The following is a 20,768-nucleotide window of genomic DNA, read 5'->3' as shown; positions in this document are numbered from 1 at the left end:
TGTGGAAAAAGCTGAATAAAACCCTGTGTGTGTGTCCGGAGGAAGCTGCTTCAAGTCTTGAAAATGAAATAAATGCGGGGGTGTGGAGTTGGACAGAAGTGAGACTATATACAGACCTGTGAAGCTGCTCCTCAGCTCTGTTTGAGGCCGGTAGCACGAGGCTTCATGAACCCGGACAAGGAGGAGTATGTAGCTCTCCATCCTGAGTCAGTGTTGATCTGCAATACGAAACCTGTGGAGTTCTGTTTAACTTCTCAGATGGTTCAATTTACACAGCTGTACCTCAAAATGTAAAATGATCACAAAAAAGTAAAGATTAAAGTTAAAAAAAAATAAATAAAAGAACACTTTTGTGTGGCAGGATTAGTTTAGTCCTGCTCTCCTCCTTTAATCAACACACAACAACTCAGATTTATCTTGTGAACGTTTGGCCCCTACAGGTTTGTGAGAAATGGACTAAACTTCTACATTTTATAGTGTTTGGTGATTGTACTTCTGCACTTTCTTGTAATGGATTTCTACTTTCACTTAAAGCACCCCGAAGACTTTTATCGTGTCATATCCAGTTGATTTTGATACCTGTGGCTGACATTTGTTGTGCTATAGCCACTGAATGTATTTAGTAGTTACATTAGTTACCTCTTTTTATAGTAGTTTGCTCTATGAGTCTGGATTCAAATGCATTGCACATCATTTCTGTGCATGTGTGTGTAACAGCGTCACATGTAAGAGTGGAACAGCCAGTCCTCTGGATTTTAAAAAAGAGAAAAACTTATCACTCATCAGTACAAACAGTCAGTTTAACTAGTTCAAGTTGTGCATGTTGATTGGCTTCTGTTGTACTGACAGAGAAGCAGCTTAAACATGGACGTGGACAAAACTCAGGGACTTGTATTATGAAGACATTATCACCAGTGACCACAGGTGGCGCCAAATCAACCAGGGGTGAAATCTTAAGGATTCTAACTTTAAGAAAAGGACGTGAGGACTTCCTCCACCGCCAGGCCAGAGTCTCTTTGTAAAACAGTTTCTGTGATGGCGGGTTCTTCTTGCAGCTTTACATCTGAGCAGTAAAATCTAGTGTCTCATGAGAGATAAGAGGATTTATTTAGGGTGCAGGAATATTATCATGGTCGTTTATCTTTTCTGAGCTGATTTCACAAAACATCATTTCCAACCTGCTGCTGTGAACATGATATCTTATCAGAGTTTGAACTCAGGGTTGGATAATCTCCATCTGAACTGTCAGAGTAGAGGGTCATGTTCCTGCTTTAAGAGACACTTTAATTATCACCTCCTCAGAGCAGAGCTTGTTTGTTTGTTGTCGGATACATTTAGACATAATTCCTTTGGAGGAAAAGACATGCCACTTCCTTTTTGTTGCCCCACAGCAGCTGAAGTCTCAGAGTAATCAAGAAGAACATCTCCTCAGTTGTTTTCACTGCCTCCCCCGCTGATGGCTGCCTCACACCGGGAGACACGACGCCCTCCCTGCAGCCATGGCGTCAGAGGAGAAGAGGCCGATCCATGCTCAGTGGTTCTGTGAGGCCCTGACACAACCACTGTTAGCTGCTCACAAGTAAAGTCTGTCACATCGTGAGCTCCTTAGGAAACATATGCTTCTGTGACAACATCATTATCTCTTATTAACTTCATTTATAAGATCTAACTCCATAAAAAGACCATCATTAGCTTTTTAAATCATCCTCCTTCTATGCAACAACACGTTCATGTCACTGTAGCAAGTGCTAGAGACAGGTCTGCAGCACAGAGAGCAGCAGCGCCCTCTGACCTTGGCAAATTTGTGTAATTATGTCAAAGCAGGAGCCGCGAGGGCAACCTGTTCTGCATTCTTCACAGTACACGCCGCCCATTAAAGCATTCATTAAACACAGCTTAGCTCAGCAAGTGACCAGGAAATCTGATGGAATTAGTCTCAAGCTGCGTTTCCACCGCCGCAGACACACCTGATGAACCGAGATGCCTGTTTTCAGTCCCACACCCACCCCCACCCACCCCCCACTCAGCTTGTTGTCTGGTTGGAGGGTGACTGGGGACCAAGTCAGACCAAAATAGGCTGCGGGTTTATGAGACTGATGGGAAACTGGATCATGAAAGAACAAAAGAGCAGCCATGTTTCCACCTCTGATGTAACTGAAGAGTTTATCAACACATCATCATTTTCAAGAAATTCTAATAGAAAATACAATACTAGAAGAAATTACATCTTTAATGGAAAAAAGAGAAAATATTTCAATAGAATTTCAACAGAAGTCTTTATGTGAATCTTCTGGACGTGCTGCATGTTACAGCACACAAGCAAACTCCACTAGAAAAACATGTGCTTTCTCTATGTTTTAGTATCAAGAATAATTTACAATCACAGCATTTTAAAGCTAAATTTTCTCATAAATGAGACACTATGAAACCCTGTTTCTGCTTTGTTGGTACTGATAAGAGGAAGGCCTAGAATAAGGAATATAAAGCATCTTATAAAACATATCTTTAAAAAAATATTCATTTGTACTGTCACAGCAGGAGGTCCTGAAATCAAATGTTTGATTGTACAGGTGAAAATGGCTGGAACAAGGTGTCAATTTCACTGTTTTACAAAGCCTTTGAAATGATAGAGAAAGAAGAAGAAACTTTCACACGGTAAATTGTATCTGATATTAAACCAGATGTCAACATCATTGTTTCTAAGCAGTTTGAAGTGCAGTTCTACAGTTGATTGTGTTGTGCTGTCAATCTCTAAGCAGGTAAATCATCATCATTCATCCCTTAAACGTACTCTGAGCGCTTCCTGAAGTTAACGTCTGTGCTCATCACCTGGTAGCGCCGCTGCAGCGCAGGCTGAGGCTCCACCTGGGAACACAAGCAAGACGAGACCAGAAGCAGCCCGGCCACTATGAGAAGAAATCCTCCCACCCAGCCGCAGAACAAGGCATCTCCAAACTCCCACCTGGGCACCACATCAGGTACTTTATCATCAAAGAAATGGATCACGGCTAAATGAGCCATGTAAGACACAGGGACCAGACACAGCACTCCAGAAACCATCCCCAGCACCCCTCCGATCACAGTTAAAGTCCTCTTGGTTTGATACCCTCCATTTTCTTTACAGCTGTTGACCAGGTAAAGTCCAGGTATAGCTACCAGGATTCCCAGCATGCCCACAGCGAGGGAGGCGCACATGAGGATGCGGGCCAGCTTGAGGTCACTGGACAGGCCCAGCAGGCTGTCATAGGCTCTACACTCCATCCCCCCGACATCCTGGACCACGCAGGTCTCCCACAGGCCCAGCTCGTAGCTCTCCACAGGCAGCAGCGCCGTGGACATGGTCAGCCACTGTGGTAAGATAGTGGTCGTCAAAGCGCACAACCACGCTCCGACATAGACCAGCATCCCCAGCAGCTCCAAGGCGCAGGCGCACGTATCCATCTCTCTCTCTCTCTCTCTCTCTCTCTCTCTGGACTCCACGCTCGACAGAGCCACAAGAGTTCTTCTTCTCTGGAGAGCCCTGTTGACGTCCAGTCAGGAAAGAGGCTGCTCACAACACCTGATAATTAGACTTGACTGCTTGGTCTCTGAACTCGGAGCTCTCTCACAAACAGTTTCCACTCAGAGGAGCTCACATCTTCTGCTGCAGGGAGGAGAGGGGGCCGCTCGGCCCTCCCCTTTGTGGTCCTCCTGCTGCTGCTGCTGTGCCAATGGGCAGCAGGGGCAGAGGCAGAGATGACCAGGCTGCCACAAGATCTCTATCAAACGCTTTTTTTCTACGATAGCAGGCCTCGGGAGATCTCATCAGACATGTAGACAGGATATTATTTTTGCATTTTTATGTTGAAAACACTTCCTGATGTCTATTTTTGTATTCTGTATCCCCTCAGAGAGACAGCAGTTTCAGCAACAAATAAACACAGGCAACACAAGGCAATAAAGTCAGGTTATTATTTATGTACAAATGTCAAAGATAAGCTTCTCATCAACTGATCTGCCTCCAGAGATACAATAAAACCTCTTTAATCTGTGTGATTAACATTAGAACATCTTGCTGCAGCACTTATACTGTCCTCATACCTCAGGAGCATGTGTGCTAAAGAGGAGACTGTCTTTATAATGTTAAGGTATCATAAAGACACAACCAGGCTCTTAATTATTTTATATCCCATGCAAGGAAAATAAAATTTGCTCCCTGGTTTATCTAAAGAATAATAGTGCATGCTATTTTACTTTTATGTCCATCAGTTTGGGATAGCTGGTGTCACAGTCAGGCTTTTTGCTGCATGTGACTGACACAGAAACAACAGAGCAGCTTATTGTGTGTACTCATATGAATACTACACAGCCTGTGGGAAATGGACGTAGGAGGCTATAGATCAAAGCTGTGATGGGAGAAAATGTTTCCCAGCTATACACACACACACACACACACACACACACACACACACACACACAAACAAAAATGCACAGATAAAATCCCCGGCCTGTTACACCCCTCCTCCTCTGGAGAAGAACACACTCAGCTGACTGAACAGACGTCTTGACAAACACTCTGCGTTTGTTTGGCCACACACATGCACACACACAGCCTGGTGCACTGGTAGAAGGTCGCAGCACGGGGACATTTGTCTGATGCACTGGGTGGGTGGAGTGACAGGCAACTCCAAACCCCACCAGAAAAAGACAACATTATCTTCCACAGTCTCACAACATCTCTGCAGTGACACAGATGTAAAGAGTCATAATAACAACATGTTTGACCACAGAAATCCCCGCTCATTGGAAATTCCTCTTGAATTTCATGCCACACTGAATTTCAGTAACTACACCAGAAACCTGGAGGAAACTATGAGGAAATAAATTCAGTGAGTGGAGCTTCAGGTCCTACTGGTCACAGATAGAGGTCGCCAAGGTCCTGAATTACACCAGATGTCAAAAAACTGAATCCAGCTTCCTCTTGATAGAGTTTAAACTGTTGCTCAAACACATATAAATAAAGACTTAGAACATATAAAGTATGACCCTTGAACTGGATCAGAGAACTGGACCTGCTGCCTCTAAATGGTGAAGACAGAAATTTGAGCTTTAATTCTTTGGCTCTCTCTGTGGGGCAAATAACTGATCCACATTGTACCAAAAATGTCCTTAGGGGTCCTAAGTGGTTCTTTATGTAGGGATGCAGCTCTCAGGGCCCCAAAACTGCACTGGACCAAACATAGAGACTGAAAGATCAACGCTGCTCTTATCAGTGTCTCCGCATTTGATTTAAACTGAGAATAAGAAAAGGCAGAAACAGCATCAGTGATTACCAAACACACCTCACACCCACAGTGCAGATCCTGCAGCCGCTCCCCGTTTATCTCTGTTAATAATGCATATATAGTCAATAAGTATTTATTAGTCTGTGCTAATTAGAGAATAGATTTATTTGTGTAAGCACAATATATATTAATATATTGACATAATAAGATCTGCCTAAAACTAGATTTTAACTCAGGGCCCCTTCCCAAGACAAGCCCCTGAGATATGGCGATACTGTCTTAAGGCCCCTGTTGTTTCATATTGTTGTGCTTCTGTGGTGCATACAGTCTGAACTTAGGACATTTATAATGAATGAGATGAATACAGATTCATCAGCACACAGTTAACCTTGAGTTAACCTGGCAAATCCATAATGTAGTAAAAAAAGTACAAAGAGAAAGATGTCAAGTTGTTATCCTGACAGCTGCTTTATCTATAGTGGCCACCAGGTGGCGCTGCTGCACCATCGAAATAACCCTGCAGTCAACAACAAAACACGGGATTGTCGCTACAGCCACGGGGGAGTTGCCCGTGAGTTTAAATTAAAGTTAAACGGCTTTAAACTTCTGACCTGTGTCAGTGATAACTCCTGTTCATATAATAATTATTATAATTTTGTTAAGTTAATGGTCAGTGAATTCATGTGAATCCATTGGTTGTTGTTTGAAAGCAGAACATTTACAAAAACTTGTCTTTACTGTTAACGCTGCTTCTTCTATCCAGTGACATGTCGCGGAGGTACATTACATTAAACTTTAATGAAAGTGTTGAGCCCTGAAGTTTCCTCATTGGACAGAGCAGCTCGCTCCGCCGTACGTCCGACCACTTATGCAAATCCGCTCTACCCGAATATGGACACGGAGGAATGAAATATGGTGGAGGAGGCGAACATGGAGGACCGAGGACCGTGAGAGCGCTGCGGTGCTGTTTTTTGGGGGGTTGTAAGAAGAAAAGTGGATGTACCTCCAGCGGGACTTTTTTAGCGGAGAACCTCGGTGGAAACTTTCGTGTTTGTGTCTCTGTTCTTTGCGCCGACAAGTGCGTCGAGGTGGAGTTTGTTGTAATGCAGTGAAGACCGACTTTTTCGGGGGGATAAAAAGCAGGGCAGGGGGCTTCTGCCCTCTCACCATCCCGACGCTATGCCGTGGGTCAGCGGCGGTAAGCGGCGAGAGAGCTCCGAGCTGCCGCTGCCCGCGGGCTGGGAGGAAGCCCGGGATTACGACGGCAGAGTGTTCTTTATCGACCACAATACCCGGCAAACTTCATGGATTGACCCCAGAGATAGGTATGTTAAAGGCCCGGGAGCTCCGCGATTAAACACACACACACACACACACACACACACACACACACACACACACACACACACACACACACACACACAAAGTAAAGTCGATTCAACAACAATCTACAGTAACTTACAGGAGGGGATGCCTGGCTGGAGGGAGGGGGCGACTACAAGAGAGGGCAGCTTAGTTTTGTTTTGGGGGGTCAGGGCTGTAAATTCCCCCCATTCCCCATAATGTAATACAAGGCTGCGGTGGATAATGTAGCCACCACCGATGAATCAGCTGAGATTTGGCAGCAGTCGAGGCCTCCCCACCTCTTGATGAAGTTCCCATGCAAACACGGGATGTATCGCCCATGGTTAGAAACCGTGCAGTTGCTCTAATTAATATTTTCCCAGTGTGTCTCTTTAAACGTAGAATATGAGCGTTTTTTTGTTAGAATTGCGATGGATTTACTCAGCAGATCAGCCTTTCCGGTTTGTTATGTTTCAGAGGAGGTGGGTATCACCAGACAGCACATACAAACCCTGTCAGTCTGGTCCTCTGAGTTTACAGTAATCTGTGTCCTCTTCAGTAGATGTCTCAGACTTCAGTCATCCAGACTCATCGCTCAGATCTGTAGATTTATGACTTCCAGTGACCTGAAACATTCCTGGTTCACACACCTAACACAGAGACCTATTGTTATCCAGCTCCCCTTTCCTTTTCATACAAAGACACCTCCCCAAGACCAGCAGTGTGTCAAGTCCAGCTCTGAGGTCTGCTCTGTGATGAGCCAGCTCATCTCAAAATGACCCTTAATGTGTGTGTTTCACTGGATTTGAGGAGAATGGAGCACGGTAAGAGCTTTAAACTCCAACTCCCAGAAATCTTTGTGAAAAAATGTGAGGAATGCTAGTTGGGCCACTGGGAAAGCTGCAAGGATATGCTTTTGTGGGGACTGGGATTTCACCAACCCAGAAACAGGCTCAATCAGGCATTCAGAGCAGACTTTGTGAGATTACTGAGAATCATTTAAACTCTGCTGCATTATGAGGAAAAGGCAGAAATCCACAGAAACAACACTCTGAGTACGACTGGAGTCACAAGTCCAGTTTGAGCTTCCGTCTCTGAGTAAATCTGTTTGCTTGTTGCTGCATACATCACATTTTACACCAGATTTCTTGCCGCTGATTTCGACAGTAGGAATGTAGTAGCTGCATGTAATCTAGATAAGAGAAACCTGATTTCCTTCAAGATCCCCTCCTCCCCGCACGTTGATTAACCATTGTTATTTGAAGCTGATAGCAGATTCACAAGATCTTTTACCGGTCAGCTTTGGGGGGGGCTCTCTCTGTGGTTTTATGTTTGCATGACTAAAGACTGTTTTCTGCATTTGTTCTGGTGCAGCTCAGTGATTTATAGGTTATCTCGGCCAGAGGAATGTCTGTCACCACCTGATACGGACTTTCCAATAAATCACATTACTAGAAGCTGACTTTCTGCTAACATGCAACAGATACAAAAAGTGTCAGCTATTCAGTAGTAGCAGTGTAACTTTTTCCACCAGCTGCATTTAAATGGTTTGTTTGGGTTCCACTCTGGCACGATGAGGATGGAGCAGGGAGATGAAGGCAGCGGTGACAAAAGTTTCATACTTCTCCCTGTCAGGGTTCAGGTCAACAGTTTAAGTACAACAAAAATCAGAGACTGATAGGTTAAGGATTGTTGTACATGTTATTATAGGCTTTTGTCCTCATGAGTTACAGGCTTTAACTAAGTGTGACGCACTGCTCCACCAGAAGAAACAAAGTGGTTGTGATCAGATTCCTCAGATGTGCTGCATGGAATCAGAAGCATCTGAGCAGTGATATTTAAACACCACACAGACAGGAGGAAGGCAGTCTTCTTTCGACCAATGTTTTTTTCATGATATTACATGTTGTCAGGCTAGTCACGTTTTCTTATTGCTTTTATTATTGGCTAATATTAGTTTAAATATTGAGATTTCATATACATATATATAATCAGCCATGAGAACCCTAGTTTAGTTCAGTTAACAGGTGATTATTTTCAGTGTTGATTCATCTGCAGAATATTTTTCCTGAATAACAGTTTTGTTTATAAAGAGTAGGAAAATAGTGAAAAATGTCCATCACCATCCCAAAAACCAAACATCACATATACAGATGTCTTGTTCTGGCTGACCTGTCATACAAGACTAAGAAAACCAGCAAATATTCACATTTAAGATGTCACAACTAGTCACATTTTTTGGCATTCTTGCCTAAAAGCAGACTTAAATAATTACAAAGAAGGTTAGTGGAAACTTTTGCTGTGAATAAATAGGAAACCAGTCACCCAGTCACCCAGTCAGGGTTTGTTGGGCCTTGGTGACAGGACAAGTGTGAAATTCAGGGCATTGAAACACGCCTTATTTTGCCAGGATCAAACGCTCATATTTTGGGAATAATATGATCTGTGTATGAAGCGAAACAGCAGCCTCAGGAGCTCCTCAGCAACTCGTGATGCTCAAGAATCAAAAGCTCAGTGTAACAGTTTGTGTGTCACTGCAGAGTTCAGGTGCTGCCATCCTGAGATCCTGAGTTCAGCTTTCTCCGGCTGGTACATCAGACGTCTGCAGGTAGGAGAGAAGCTGGATGGAGCTGTTTTGGTCAGATGACAGCATGCAGTGAAAGATTAGATGTATGTGTTAACGCAGTGCAGAGCTGGAACTAACCTTGCGTTTATCAACACTATGATATGACCCAACTTTTAAGGACAAATAGAAGTCTCTTAAAACGTTGCATTTTGTAAACCGTCTACACCCCCAGTGATGACTGGTGATGATCAAAGGATGGTGGACACCTTGAGCAGCCTGGGGTGGCCCTGCCAGCTCCTGCAGATAAGCTGAGCTGTTCTGTGGGGCTTTTTTGTTACAGTGGAATGAGCGTTATGTTAGGCATGCCTACGCTAATGCTCAGGGGCTCTGCTTGCTTGCGGCCCCAGACAAAGCAGCAGAACAGAGGCAGTTCCCACGTGTCTGCCTCCTCCTCTCCGTCCTGGGCCCCGTAGGCCTCCTTTATTAGCTCTGTTATGCAACAGTCATGGCCGGCCTGCCGCTCAGCAAAGGGAGGCCTTTATACTTGGTCACAAAGCACACCAAATTCAATTATTCTGGAAAGGGTGAGCTGTGTTTCCAGCACCGAAAGGTTATTCACATGCGCTGAACCCCGCTGTTATTTTGCTTCCCCCAGTGTTTTCATTATGATGGCTCTTTTTTGTCTTTTGGTGGGGGGAGGTTAGGAACATGCCATTGCTTGATCCGGTGTCATTTTGCCGTGTGTGTTTTCTGTGACAATCTGCTTGTCTTCAGCTCTCACCTCGCTCCTTTTTCTGGAAGTTCAAACCACTTTCCTGCTGCAGTTTCTCCCTCTGATGTCCAGCTCATCCAGCTGACCACCCATGTTACTGGATCATTTACAACAATAAAAACACTTTGTAGATTTTGCTTTGCCTCAGTTCTCTGTGTGTTGATGGCTCTTATAGTCAGCAGTCAAAGATTGTGGCTGGTTTGTGTTTTATGTGTATATTGTGAAGAACGCTACCTAAACAGGACATGCCAAACTCAGTGGACCAACCTCCAGCTTTGAGCCACCATTGTTTTTTTTTCTTTTCCCAACCATTGTTGACAACACTGGCTCGACCCGTTTGGTGTGTGTGTTTCTGTATGTAACACCTCTTGGCTTCACTTTTTAAAATACCAAACTATTAGAGGTGAGAAAACAAAAGTAATAAACAATAATGATAATAATGATAATAAACTTCATTTATATATAATAAACCAGCTTTTCATGTACTTATAATTCAGTGTGGTCCTTCTAACATGAGCACTTCCACTTTAACTTTTTGGATAACATTTGAACTTTAACACCTTATTTAGCATTTATGAGCATTATAAACACTCTTGTATGTAAAACAGTTTAATGTAGTAATGAGCTGATTTGAGGGCATTTAAATAGTTTTTTTAATGTATGTCATTTACCAACAGTTGTAATAACTTCTCATATGAAGACATGTTTTAAATGATTGCACCTGTGCTATATTCTCATTCACTAACTATTTATGCACCAGCATTCAGTTATGGATGCTTTAGTTTTAATGATTGATAGAAGATCTTAATTAATGCATGTATCTTCTTAAAACAACATTATACTCTGTTATAAACTATTGTAAAACATGCTTATTCACTTTCTTGCGGACAGTTCATCGCAACACTCAGGTCTGTATATGAAGCTCTCACCAACAGCTGCTTAGCTTAGCTTAGCTTAGTTTAGCATAAAGAGTGGAAACGGGGAAACAGCTAGCTTAGCTATATTCAAATTTAACAAAACCAGGATACCAACACCTCTGAAGCTCAGTAATTAAAACATTACATGCCAGACTATTTCTTGGCGAGGCGCAGTAACTCACGTTGAGCATCCGCTCATCACAGAGACGATGAGGCTCGAGCTTCAAGGTGTTGGTCAGCAGAGTTTTGAGCAGATGTTGGCTAGCAGCTTCCCCATGCTGCCAGTCTTTGTGCTAAGCTAAGCTAACTGGCTGATGGCCCTAACTTCATATTTACAGTACAGACAGAGAGAGAGAGACATGGTAGAGACTCAAAATATTCAACTGTTCCTTTAAAGTAGGGTTATGGCAGTCAACCTGACTTTTAAAAAGTCAAGTGTTCGCTTATTTTATATTAAAACGACTGTGGTCAGTGCTACACTGAGCCTTTCACAGTGACCATGTGTTGTTGTAGCTATGTGTAGATGTGTTTCTCAAAATGCTCCTTTAAAGAGACACTTACATTTAAACACATAGTGCTTCAGTATTTGAGTGATATTATAGTGAAGGAACTGAAGTATGATGCTCCTTCCAGCCCTGATGGCTGTTCTGACAGTATGACAGTTTTGTCTCAGTGGACCCAACTCTCTGCTCCCGACAAGACGAGCCCTTCCCATGTGTCCAGACGCTGTCTAAATGTGAACAGAGACAGGGATGTGGGGCTACTTATAGAGACCTATTTCTATAAGATTCAACACATAATGGGAGAAGTGGGTGTCTGTCAGCCTGTCAGCTGCTTCAGGCCGGGCTCTGAAATGCTGCACCCGGTCCTCAGAGAGGCTGGACATAAATGACATTCCTCCAAAAGTTGTTTTCACATTTCTTTTTTAACACAGAAAGGAATTTTTAGTCCAACAATACTCGTGGCCTTTTTTGTCAGAGACTGTCTGTCGCCTCCAGAGAGGAGCTGACATTACAATGAGAACAGGTGATGTTTTTGGCGATTATTGGAGTTATAATATTTTCTGTTATTGGCTTATGCCCATCTACAACAGTGTTGTCTGTGCCATGACATTTGTTGTTTTTCCGGTCACACATGCAATGCCTGTCATCCAGAGGTCAAGCCTCAATTCTTATTTGTAGGCAGCAGCAGCTGGTTTACTGAGGCGATAGAAGACTTGAAGTGGTTGGATAAGTTTGTTGATGTCTTTTTGAGGCTCGCAGCTCTTTAACAGTCTTCTGTAGTGGTTGACTCTATCTGCTGTTTTATCACTCTGGTGTTTGGTTTATTTATACAGTGAACCATCACACAATTAAACACCAGTGTCAGAAATGTATCCCATGTGCACTCCTACGCTGGGAAGCCTGTGCTGGGCTGTGGTGACAACTTGACTAAATTAACACATTTGGTGGAGTAATCAACAGCATTTTTAATTTAATATGAACTGTATGAACTGTGTGAAAGGCAGTAGCGCCAGGAGTGTCTTATAGAGCCGTGTTAGCTGCTTGAAAACATGTGGCTGTCAAGTCTTGGTGAGCTCATTGTGGTCAAGCTGAAGAATAGTAACCCAGATCCAGAGTATTAAAACCCGCTTCTTGGCTTCTGTGATTGAACGTAACAAGGGATATGATTTTTTGCAGAATCCACAGTTTGGCACATTTTAATTGTTGTGGTGAGAAAACAAAGGCTGACGGGCTGGTTGGGATGACCAGACCAGACGAGGTCCAGTGGCCCAGACTCCAGTTTCACATGCCTTTCCCATACAGCAGCCCGTCGCCAAGCAAAAAAAAAAAAAAAGGGGGGGGCTGCAGATAGAAATATCCTGTGGGACGACCCATGATGGCACAGATTATTCTAGAATTAGCAAATGTCTTTGACAACTAAATATATTTTGCTGGGAAGTTGTAGAAGGCCCCGCAGCATGTAAGTCCTCCACAGCTGAACATGCCTGTCATTCTGTCAGTCTCTCTTTTCTATTTCAGAGATCTGTCTCATTTTCTGTTTCCTCTCAGCCTGAAAGAGGATCCTGCAGAGTGTGTAAATTTAAAATATACATTATATCACAGCATCATTTGAAAAATATATTTTTTAATGCTTTTATGTTTTCCCTGGTGTTAAAATGTACATAGCCTCTGTGACATCACCTGCTAGTTTCTGGAGCTCAGAATGAGCTGCTCCACTGTCGCCATCTTGGCTGTGTCTGACTCCGCCCCTAACTCTCAGCTAATCCAAAAATTGTCAAAGAGGTGGCGCGTGTGTGGAGACAAGACTTTGGTGAATGGATTTTGTGGGAAGCATACCGTACAGGGAAGCACCCGTACAGGTGTCATGAAGGAGGAGATCAGCTCTAGAGACCAAAACTGTTGTTGTACCAGGCTGTAAACATGTTTATTTCTGCTGTAAAGTTGGACAGTTTAACATGGGAGTCTATGGGGACTGACTCACTGTTGGAGCCAGACTCTAGTGGCCATTAGAGGAACTGCAGGTTTTAGCACTTCTGTATTGGCTTCATTTTCCAGCCTTGGAGGTTGATGCTTGGTTAAAACCTCATTAGATACAGTATCTGCTGTGTATATCTTCCTTAAGTTACTTGACATTGTTGCAACAGAAAATCTGACAGATCTGACTCAGGTCGTGAAAATGAAACTAAAGAGTCTGTAGTCATGGTAACATGTACTGAAGCACAGCAGTGATTTCAGCTAAAAGCTGATGCTAACATGATCACAATGACAATGCTAATGTGAAGGAGGTATAATGTTTACCATTTTAGTTCAGTACGTTAGCACGCTAACATTTACCTTGAACTAATGAAAGCACAATATGAAAAATCAATAGATCACAAAGTTTTTACATTTCATTTTTACTCCATAATAGTCTTATAGTGAAATCAATGTTCATCCTTTGAAAGCAGAGCAGAGCAGATGAGACCTGCATTAACCTCTGTTGGGTAATTCATACTGTTGACAGATTCACAGTGTCAGTGCGGGGTCACTGTGTCAGTCTGACAGGAGAGTGAAACCATTATTCTTTATGTCCTGCTGTAGATTTCATACATTAAAAATACTCATATGTTCAGCTCCTTGTAGTTTTGTCTGAGTCGTCTCTCTAAATGTTTGTCATCAGATTACTCCTCTCCTGCTCCTTGCTGCTGCTGCTGGTGTGTGTGTGTGTGTGTGTGTGTGTGTGTGTGTGTGTGTGTGTGTCCTCCTCTGTGTGGGTCTGTTGTGCTGTGCAGCGGTTAGAGTCTCCCAAGACTGAGACATGACTTGGGCAAACAGAGGCTGCTGTCACAAGACTGCATAATAAACCAAACAGTCAGATATTGGGATTCAGATTTGTGAGAGGACATGTTTTTCCCTCCGTCTCTCTTTCTCTCCCTGGAGAGGTCGGAGGGCAGATCAGGACTAAACTCCCACTGACGTCACACACCCTCACATCCATAGCTGCTTGTGGTCTTCCCCTTTTAGCTAAATCAAATATATATCACAACTACTGTTCTGTTTGTAATTTTTCATATTGTTACGATGCCTCTGAATCTTCTCCTTCAGTCAAGTGTGACTGCCTGTCTGAGTGTTTTTTAAGTATTTACAAGTGCATTTAGTCTCTGGACACTTGTTTACCTTTGGCAAACACTGAGAGCAGGAGAAGGTGGTGGTGGTGGGGGCTCGTGTTTGCCTTGTCCCTGTGTGTGGCTGCACATGACTCGTGAGAACCACTGTCACCAGGCTGCTGACTGTCTGCAGGAGACGTGAGCAGGTAATTGGTGCTGACATAAACAGTTCTTTCGGGAATATGTGAGTCTTTGTTGGGGCACTCAAGTACAGAGATGTTAGAGCTGAAATTATGAGGCAGGTAATTGATTTGTCCAGTGGTTCCCAAGCTGAGGAAAGAAACCCCAAAGAGGGTCACAAGATGAATCTAAGAAGTCCTGTGGTGATCAACAAGTACAGAGAGAAGAACAGAATCATCCATATAAAGTTATGTTGTGTTTACATTTGAGAACAGATGTGATTTGATTTGATGAGGGTTAAGGTTAGGTCAGGAGTTAACTTTACATGGTTTTAAATGGCTGGAAACAAATCAGACATCCAGTTCATGGATATTCAATTTACAGTGATTATCCATGAACTGTTGCTGTGCACAGTAAGGTACTTGAAGGCATCACTTTGGGCTCATTTCAACTGCAATGGGCATTTTTATGACATCTAAAAGATCATACAATCAATCAGTTTATTGTGATAATAATCATTTGTGCAGTTCAGTAACAGTGTAATCTCTATCTCAGCATACTGACCATATACGCAAGACTTCATCACATAAAGCATTTATACAGCCGGGTCCTGTTTAGTGTCTGTGATCTAATGTATGAAGACTTATCGTTCATTAACTACGATATCTCAGTCTGAGGATTCTGTCATAACGATAATTATAGGAAGAGATAATGAATAATAATATTGACTTGTCGTCTACACAAAGGCTGCACGTCAGTGATGAACATGTGTGAAATGCAAAGAGAGTTTATTGAATTTGAGGCACTGAAAGTTTTTTTTTTTTTTTTAAAGCTTAAGAGGATTCATCATCAGCTAAGATTCCTTCAGTAAACCCTGACAGTGCTAATAAAGGCTTTTTTGAGTTTTGTGAGAGAGGAGGAGAGCTTCTGTGTTGCTGAATTTGAATCATCAGCATGTGTCTCAGTGCTGGTGGCATTTCCCTCTAACCCAAATGTTTGAAACAAACTGAAGGTGAGATCCAGTGAAGTTTGTCCTGAGTGCAGAGAGCAGAGCTGCTGTGTCTGTCTCCTGAGGCATGTGCTGCAGAATACCTCAGCCACTCTCTCCGGGCCGTCCCCTCACTGTAGGCAGTAACTCACTGGGATCAGGTCTCATGTGCCGTCTGCATTTTGAGCATACTGTGGTGGGCTGGGGGTCACTGTCACTGGACCCCCCTTTGTCTGCGCTGATTGATGGTAATCAGACGGTTACTGGACGCGCTGTCATCAGACCCGATGGTTCACAGCTCACTGATGTGTGGAGATTAGTAGAGATAGTTATGTGTCAGGCTGATGTCATTAGCTCGGCCCTGTCAGAGTCGGTGTGTGCTGATGGGGGCCCTCCCTCCACACACATGCTTTAATAAACCGTTACACTCTGGCTGCCGTTTACTGCTGACATTTAATCCCTGCTAATTCAAGCTTTAAGAAGAAAGTCTGAGTAGAGTTACCACAGCAGATTTCACTTTCAACAAGTTCTCCTCATATTTTTGAAATCATCACTGTGTATGTAGACAACCCTGCCAGTAACCGTAGCTGTTTAAAACCAGGGTTCACACGCAATCATTGGACTAAACTCTGTTGAGAAAAGACGACTCAGGTTTCACAGAGTAAGCTAAATAAAACACCAAAGAGTGCATTGTCATGTTGTAACTACTATATGTTTACACATGTATATACACTAATATGACTACATTTAAAATTAAAGTTGTTTATTGACATATGAGAACACAACTTGGATGTATGAAATTTGCTGCCCTGCACAGGCTGACTGCAGTAATCCAGCTAGCTCTGGCCCGTCTCATCACTTTCTGATAGCGGCTCACTGTAGCCACCAACCTCACAACGATGGTCGAAGTTCTTGAATCACAACCTGTCAAGAAACCACGTTCGGCGGCAGAGAAAACTTATAAATAGTCCCTTGGTATGGAGTATGGAAGTATTAAGAATTTCATTTAATTTATAATTTAGTACATTACAATATGTGATTAAAATGTAGTGTAGCCACAGAGAACCATAAATTCCACTCAGGCCAAAATCTGAGATTCAATTACTGCTCCTCTGCTAAGCTAACATTAGCCTAGTTAGCTGTCTGGCTCGACTAGTTGAACTATGTTTTTCACTATGCCTGGATTTAGCTGCTGCCATATTCACTGGGGTGGGGGTGGGGGGGGTCCTGACCCCCTGAACTGACACAGAGGGGTTTCAGAGCAATGTTGAATCTTCAGGATCTTTTGGGATGTTTTTCTTTTTCTTTATCTGTTGATGGTTTTATTTGCTACTTTTTGTTTATACAACAGTTGAAAGTTTGGGTTTGAGTGCTCAGCTAATTTTAAAAAAGTGTGCCAATAATATTAACTGACACATCATAAGCTAGTATTGGGATATGAGGAACCAGTAAAAATGATATCTCACGGGAAATAGTCATTTTTTTGCCTCATTTGTATCTGCTGAAGTCGTTGAACACATGAAATAAGTGAAAGAGTTGCATAAACATAAATGACCTGCTGTATCCATTCATACTCTCATTCATTGTGTGGGCAGAGAAAAGTAATTATAACAAATCTTCACTTTTTGTGTCGTGCTCTAATTATTATCATTACATCACAGACATTAGTTATTATGGTTCACATTATTTTTGATCAATATTGATTATTGGCACATTGAAAATGAAACGAGAGAGAGCGTGTGGAGGTGCAGGATGCTGTTAATTCTTCAGCTGATATAAAAGTGGATGTGTGCGCTCCTCTGTGTTCCTCTTGCACTGAATGGATTTTAAATCATTTCAGGATCACTAAACCGCTGACATTTGCCGACTGTGTTGGAGATGAGCTGCCTCTCGGGTGGGAGGAAGTTTACGACCAGCAAGTGGGAGTTTACTACATCGACCACATCAACAGTGAGTACATTGTTTCCATACAGTATTATCGTAGCAGTCCTGCAGGGAACCTCAGAGTTCTGTATTTTATGAATGTCCACTGGATATCAGTATCTCAAAGAAGCCACAACAGAGATTTTTATTTTATTTGTATTATCACACGTCATCTTTGTTGTGCTCTGTTGTCAGAGACCACCCAGATTGAGAACCCGCGGACTCAATGGCGGCAGGAGCAGGAGCGCATGCTGAAGGAGTACCTTGTGGTGGCCCAGGAGGCCCTCAAAGCCAAGAAGGAGATGTACCTGGTCAAGCAGCAGCGTCTGGAGCTGGCTCAGCAGGAAATGTTGCTCTTCCACGAGCTCTCTGAGGACAACCGCTCCATCACCAGCAGTAAGACACTAACATCCAGCTCTGACTTCACCTGGTTCTCTGGCCTGGACACTCTATATTGTTGATGTCCCTTCAGGAACTGGTGGGGGGTTCAGATCTATAGAAAATCTATAGAAAGTCCCAGTTCCTGGTTTACCACAGCCTCCCCTTTAACCACCCCCACCCGGTTTTGCCCTCCTCACTCCAGCCAACTGTCAAACACAAAGTATTCAGGGGGTGTCTACAGGCAACAAAGGCTGGGAGACAACACTGGACCCCCTCCCCCCATCAAGTTAACTTTAAAATCATCACTGTTAACTCACAGCTGATCCCCCTGTCCTTCTCTTTCCTTGTGTTCACAGCGCTCTCCGGCTCGTCCTCAAACGCCAAATACGACCCTGACCAAATAAAAGTGGAAATAGCTTGTAGACGGGAGCGGGTAAGTCATTATCAGAGGAGAACAATGGGAGAACAGTGAGGGGCTCTTTGGGCAGAAAAGGGGGCCGGGGTGTGGCCCCTACAGGATACTGTGGCTCTGGCCCGGGGACTCGAGAGGATGAGGATGAGATCATCATCAAAGGGTCAGGCAGAGGCTAGGTTACTGACTCACATGGCCAAGATGGACATTTCTCTGAGATCAGTCATAAGGGTGAGGGTGTTTACTGCAGCATTGTTCTGAAAGGATGAATAAGACTTAATGTGACTATAGAAATCTGTTAACTAGAACAAATCAGAGCCAGAGTGATTACAACTATTTTGATCTTATAAAGAGCAATTGTTAATAATACTTTCCTTATCGATCGATTGGTTATTCATAGGTAACGCTCAGAAATCAATATGAGCAAAGTCAAAGGGATTTTTCAGCCACAGCTCATCATTTTTATTTCTGTAAATATCAAAATAATATTTGGTAAACATTTTAAATTTTCAATTAGAGCTGGTCGATGTGGATGAAATCAATATCACAATATTGATTCTATTTTATGTAATAGGGCCACACACTTATGTTGGGCGACCCACTCTACCTCCAGAGCCACAACCGCCCCACAAAATCTGCTCCAGACAAAAATATCTTAACATCTACTGGATGTTACGTCATTAAATTTTAATGGAGACATTCATGGTCCTCAGAGGATAAATCCTAATGACTGTGATCCACTGACTTTTCATCTAGCGCCATCATCAGGACACTCCTATCAGCATCAGCGGCACTTTGTGTTTAGTGCTAAATGGCAAATATCTTATACCTGCTTAACATCAGCATATTAGCATCGTTACTGTGAGAATGTTAGCATGTTAGCATGTTGACATTCAGCGGAAAGCAGCTTCTGTATCTAACCACAGCTCCACAGAGCTGCTAGCACATCTGTAGACCCTTTATATTAATCAGATAGTGATATACATGCACGATACAATGCAATATTATCCAGCTGATGGTCATCGCAATAACTGTCTCTGCTGTTGTGCATTCAATTAGACAAAACTTTTCAAACATGTAAAACAAACGCCATAGTAACTAATTTTGAAACAAAATAAAGGTAAAAAAATAAAGACTGATATCTCTATTGACTTTATTTCCTAGTTTGGCTCAAGACCCTGATGACATCACCAGGGTGATTTACTTAAACTTGAGATCATTTCCTGCAGAGCCACAGAAGCCATTATACAGCTGGTTTCAGGCTGAAAAATAGTCCATGATGAGTGAAGTGAACTTGATGTGTGAAATGAGTAGCTTGCCCCTTTAAAGTCTTTATAAGACGACACTGAATTATCGCACAGCCCTTTTTTAAATTCACATCATACTCTAAAAGCTTTCAGGTCACATGCTACAGCCACAGTCTCATTCTACACAGCTACAGATAAAATGTTAGTATGAGAGTCATCCTCAGGAGAGAGCAGCCTCAGTGTGAGACCCAGTGTGTATGTACATCTCTGTATAAACACAGTCAAACATTCCTGTGTGTGAATAGTCATGACTAAGCAGTTCTGAGTGGTGCTGGTGGTGAGAGAAGCCCATTGTGCACCGCACTAACCCGGTGCTCGGCCTTGTGTCCGCAGCTCTCCAGACTGAAGCAGGAGCTGGCCCAGGTGAAGCAGGAGCTGCAGTATAAGGAAATGGGAGTGGAGACCCTGCAGGAGTGAGTGTTCCTCTGCCTCTGTGTGTCCCAGGCCCACCCTTCCTCCCATGACCCCCCTTCTCCTTCCTACGACCCCTCGGCCCCCGCTGCTCCCCACCCAGTGGCCTTTCCCCTTCTTATTCCCTCTCACCTTCGGTGTTGGGTCTCATCCTTTATCTTCAGTCTCTCTGTTTATTCTCTTTTTCCTCTTCACACGTCTCTTTGTGTTCATACAGAGTATTTCATGTAGTTTATCGGGTTTTTATATTTGTAATATCCTTTTTTTAATTTTCTAGTATTTCACACAGTTCACAAATGTAGTTTAATTTCATTATTAGACATTATTCGGTTCATGTAAGTAAAAACCTTTGACCCATGGAAAATGAGAGGTTTTCAAATTATAACCAGGAGACACTCTTCTTTTTCTTTTAGTTTAGAGGCAGTTTCCATTTTCCTTTAGTTTGTGTTGGTATTTAAACACACACACACACACATAGCGTCTTTCTGCGCTGGGAACATTTCACAGCGGTTCCAAATTTCATGTTAGAAATAGAAGCTCCACCTCTTGGAGGAAAAAAAAAGAGAGTGTTTGAGAAAAGGCAAATGGAGGGAGTTTTTGATGGAATAGGGGACTCCACCTCAGGAAGAGGATGCACCAGTGGAGTGCAGGGAGCCAAGGCTCAGCCTGGAGAGGAAGTTGCTCCATGGAGAGGGGAGGGGGAGGAGGTGGGGT

General features: G+C 43.1%; 2 protein-coding genes across 2 annotated transcripts in view; one reads left to right on the top strand and one right to left on the bottom strand.

The window, feature by feature from the left end:
* Positions 1-2,212: 2,212 nt before the first annotated feature.
* cldn33b (claudin 33b) lies at positions 2,213-3,891 on the bottom strand. The gene has a single exon (XM_023428990.2). It carries the CDS (start codon positions 3,439-3,441, stop codon positions 2,782-2,784), a length of 660 nt encoding a protein of 219 aa, XP_023284758.1. The 5' UTR covers positions 3,442-3,891; the 3' UTR covers positions 2,213-2,781.
* Positions 3,892-6,001: 2,110 nt separating this feature from the next.
* Positions 6,002-20,768, top strand: part of wwc3 (WWC family member 3) — a 32,269-nt gene continuing 17,502 nt past the window's right edge. The window contains exons 1-5 of the mRNA XM_023428881.2: positions 6,002-6,589; positions 17,461-17,570; positions 17,739-17,939; positions 18,281-18,357; positions 19,977-20,056. Of these exons, the coding sequence (XP_023284649.1) occupies positions 6,444-6,589; positions 17,461-17,570; positions 17,739-17,939; positions 18,281-18,357; positions 19,977-20,056 (614 nt within the window). The 5' untranslated portion in view covers positions 6,002-6,443. The remainder of the gene's footprint in view (positions 6,590-17,460; positions 17,571-17,738; positions 17,940-18,280; positions 18,358-19,976; positions 20,057-20,768) is intronic.

The sequence above is a fragment of the Seriola lalandi genome, unplaced genomic scaffold (assembly GCF_002814215.2).
Source record: "Seriola lalandi dorsalis isolate HSWRI2012SDOR001 ecotype SW California unplaced genomic scaffold, Sedor1 jcf7180002054885, whole genome shotgun sequence".
NCBI lineage: Eukaryota > Metazoa > Chordata > Actinopteri > Carangiformes > Carangidae > Seriola > Seriola lalandi.
The sequence above is the reverse complement of the archived record's forward strand: the minus strand, read 5'-3'. Positions and strand labels throughout refer to the sequence as shown.

Excerpts from the sequence above, each read along its gene's own strand:
- cldn33b (XM_023428990.2), bottom strand. The coding sequence starts at position 3,441 with ATGGATACGTGCGCCTGCGCCTTGGAGCTGCTGGGGATGCTGGTCTAT.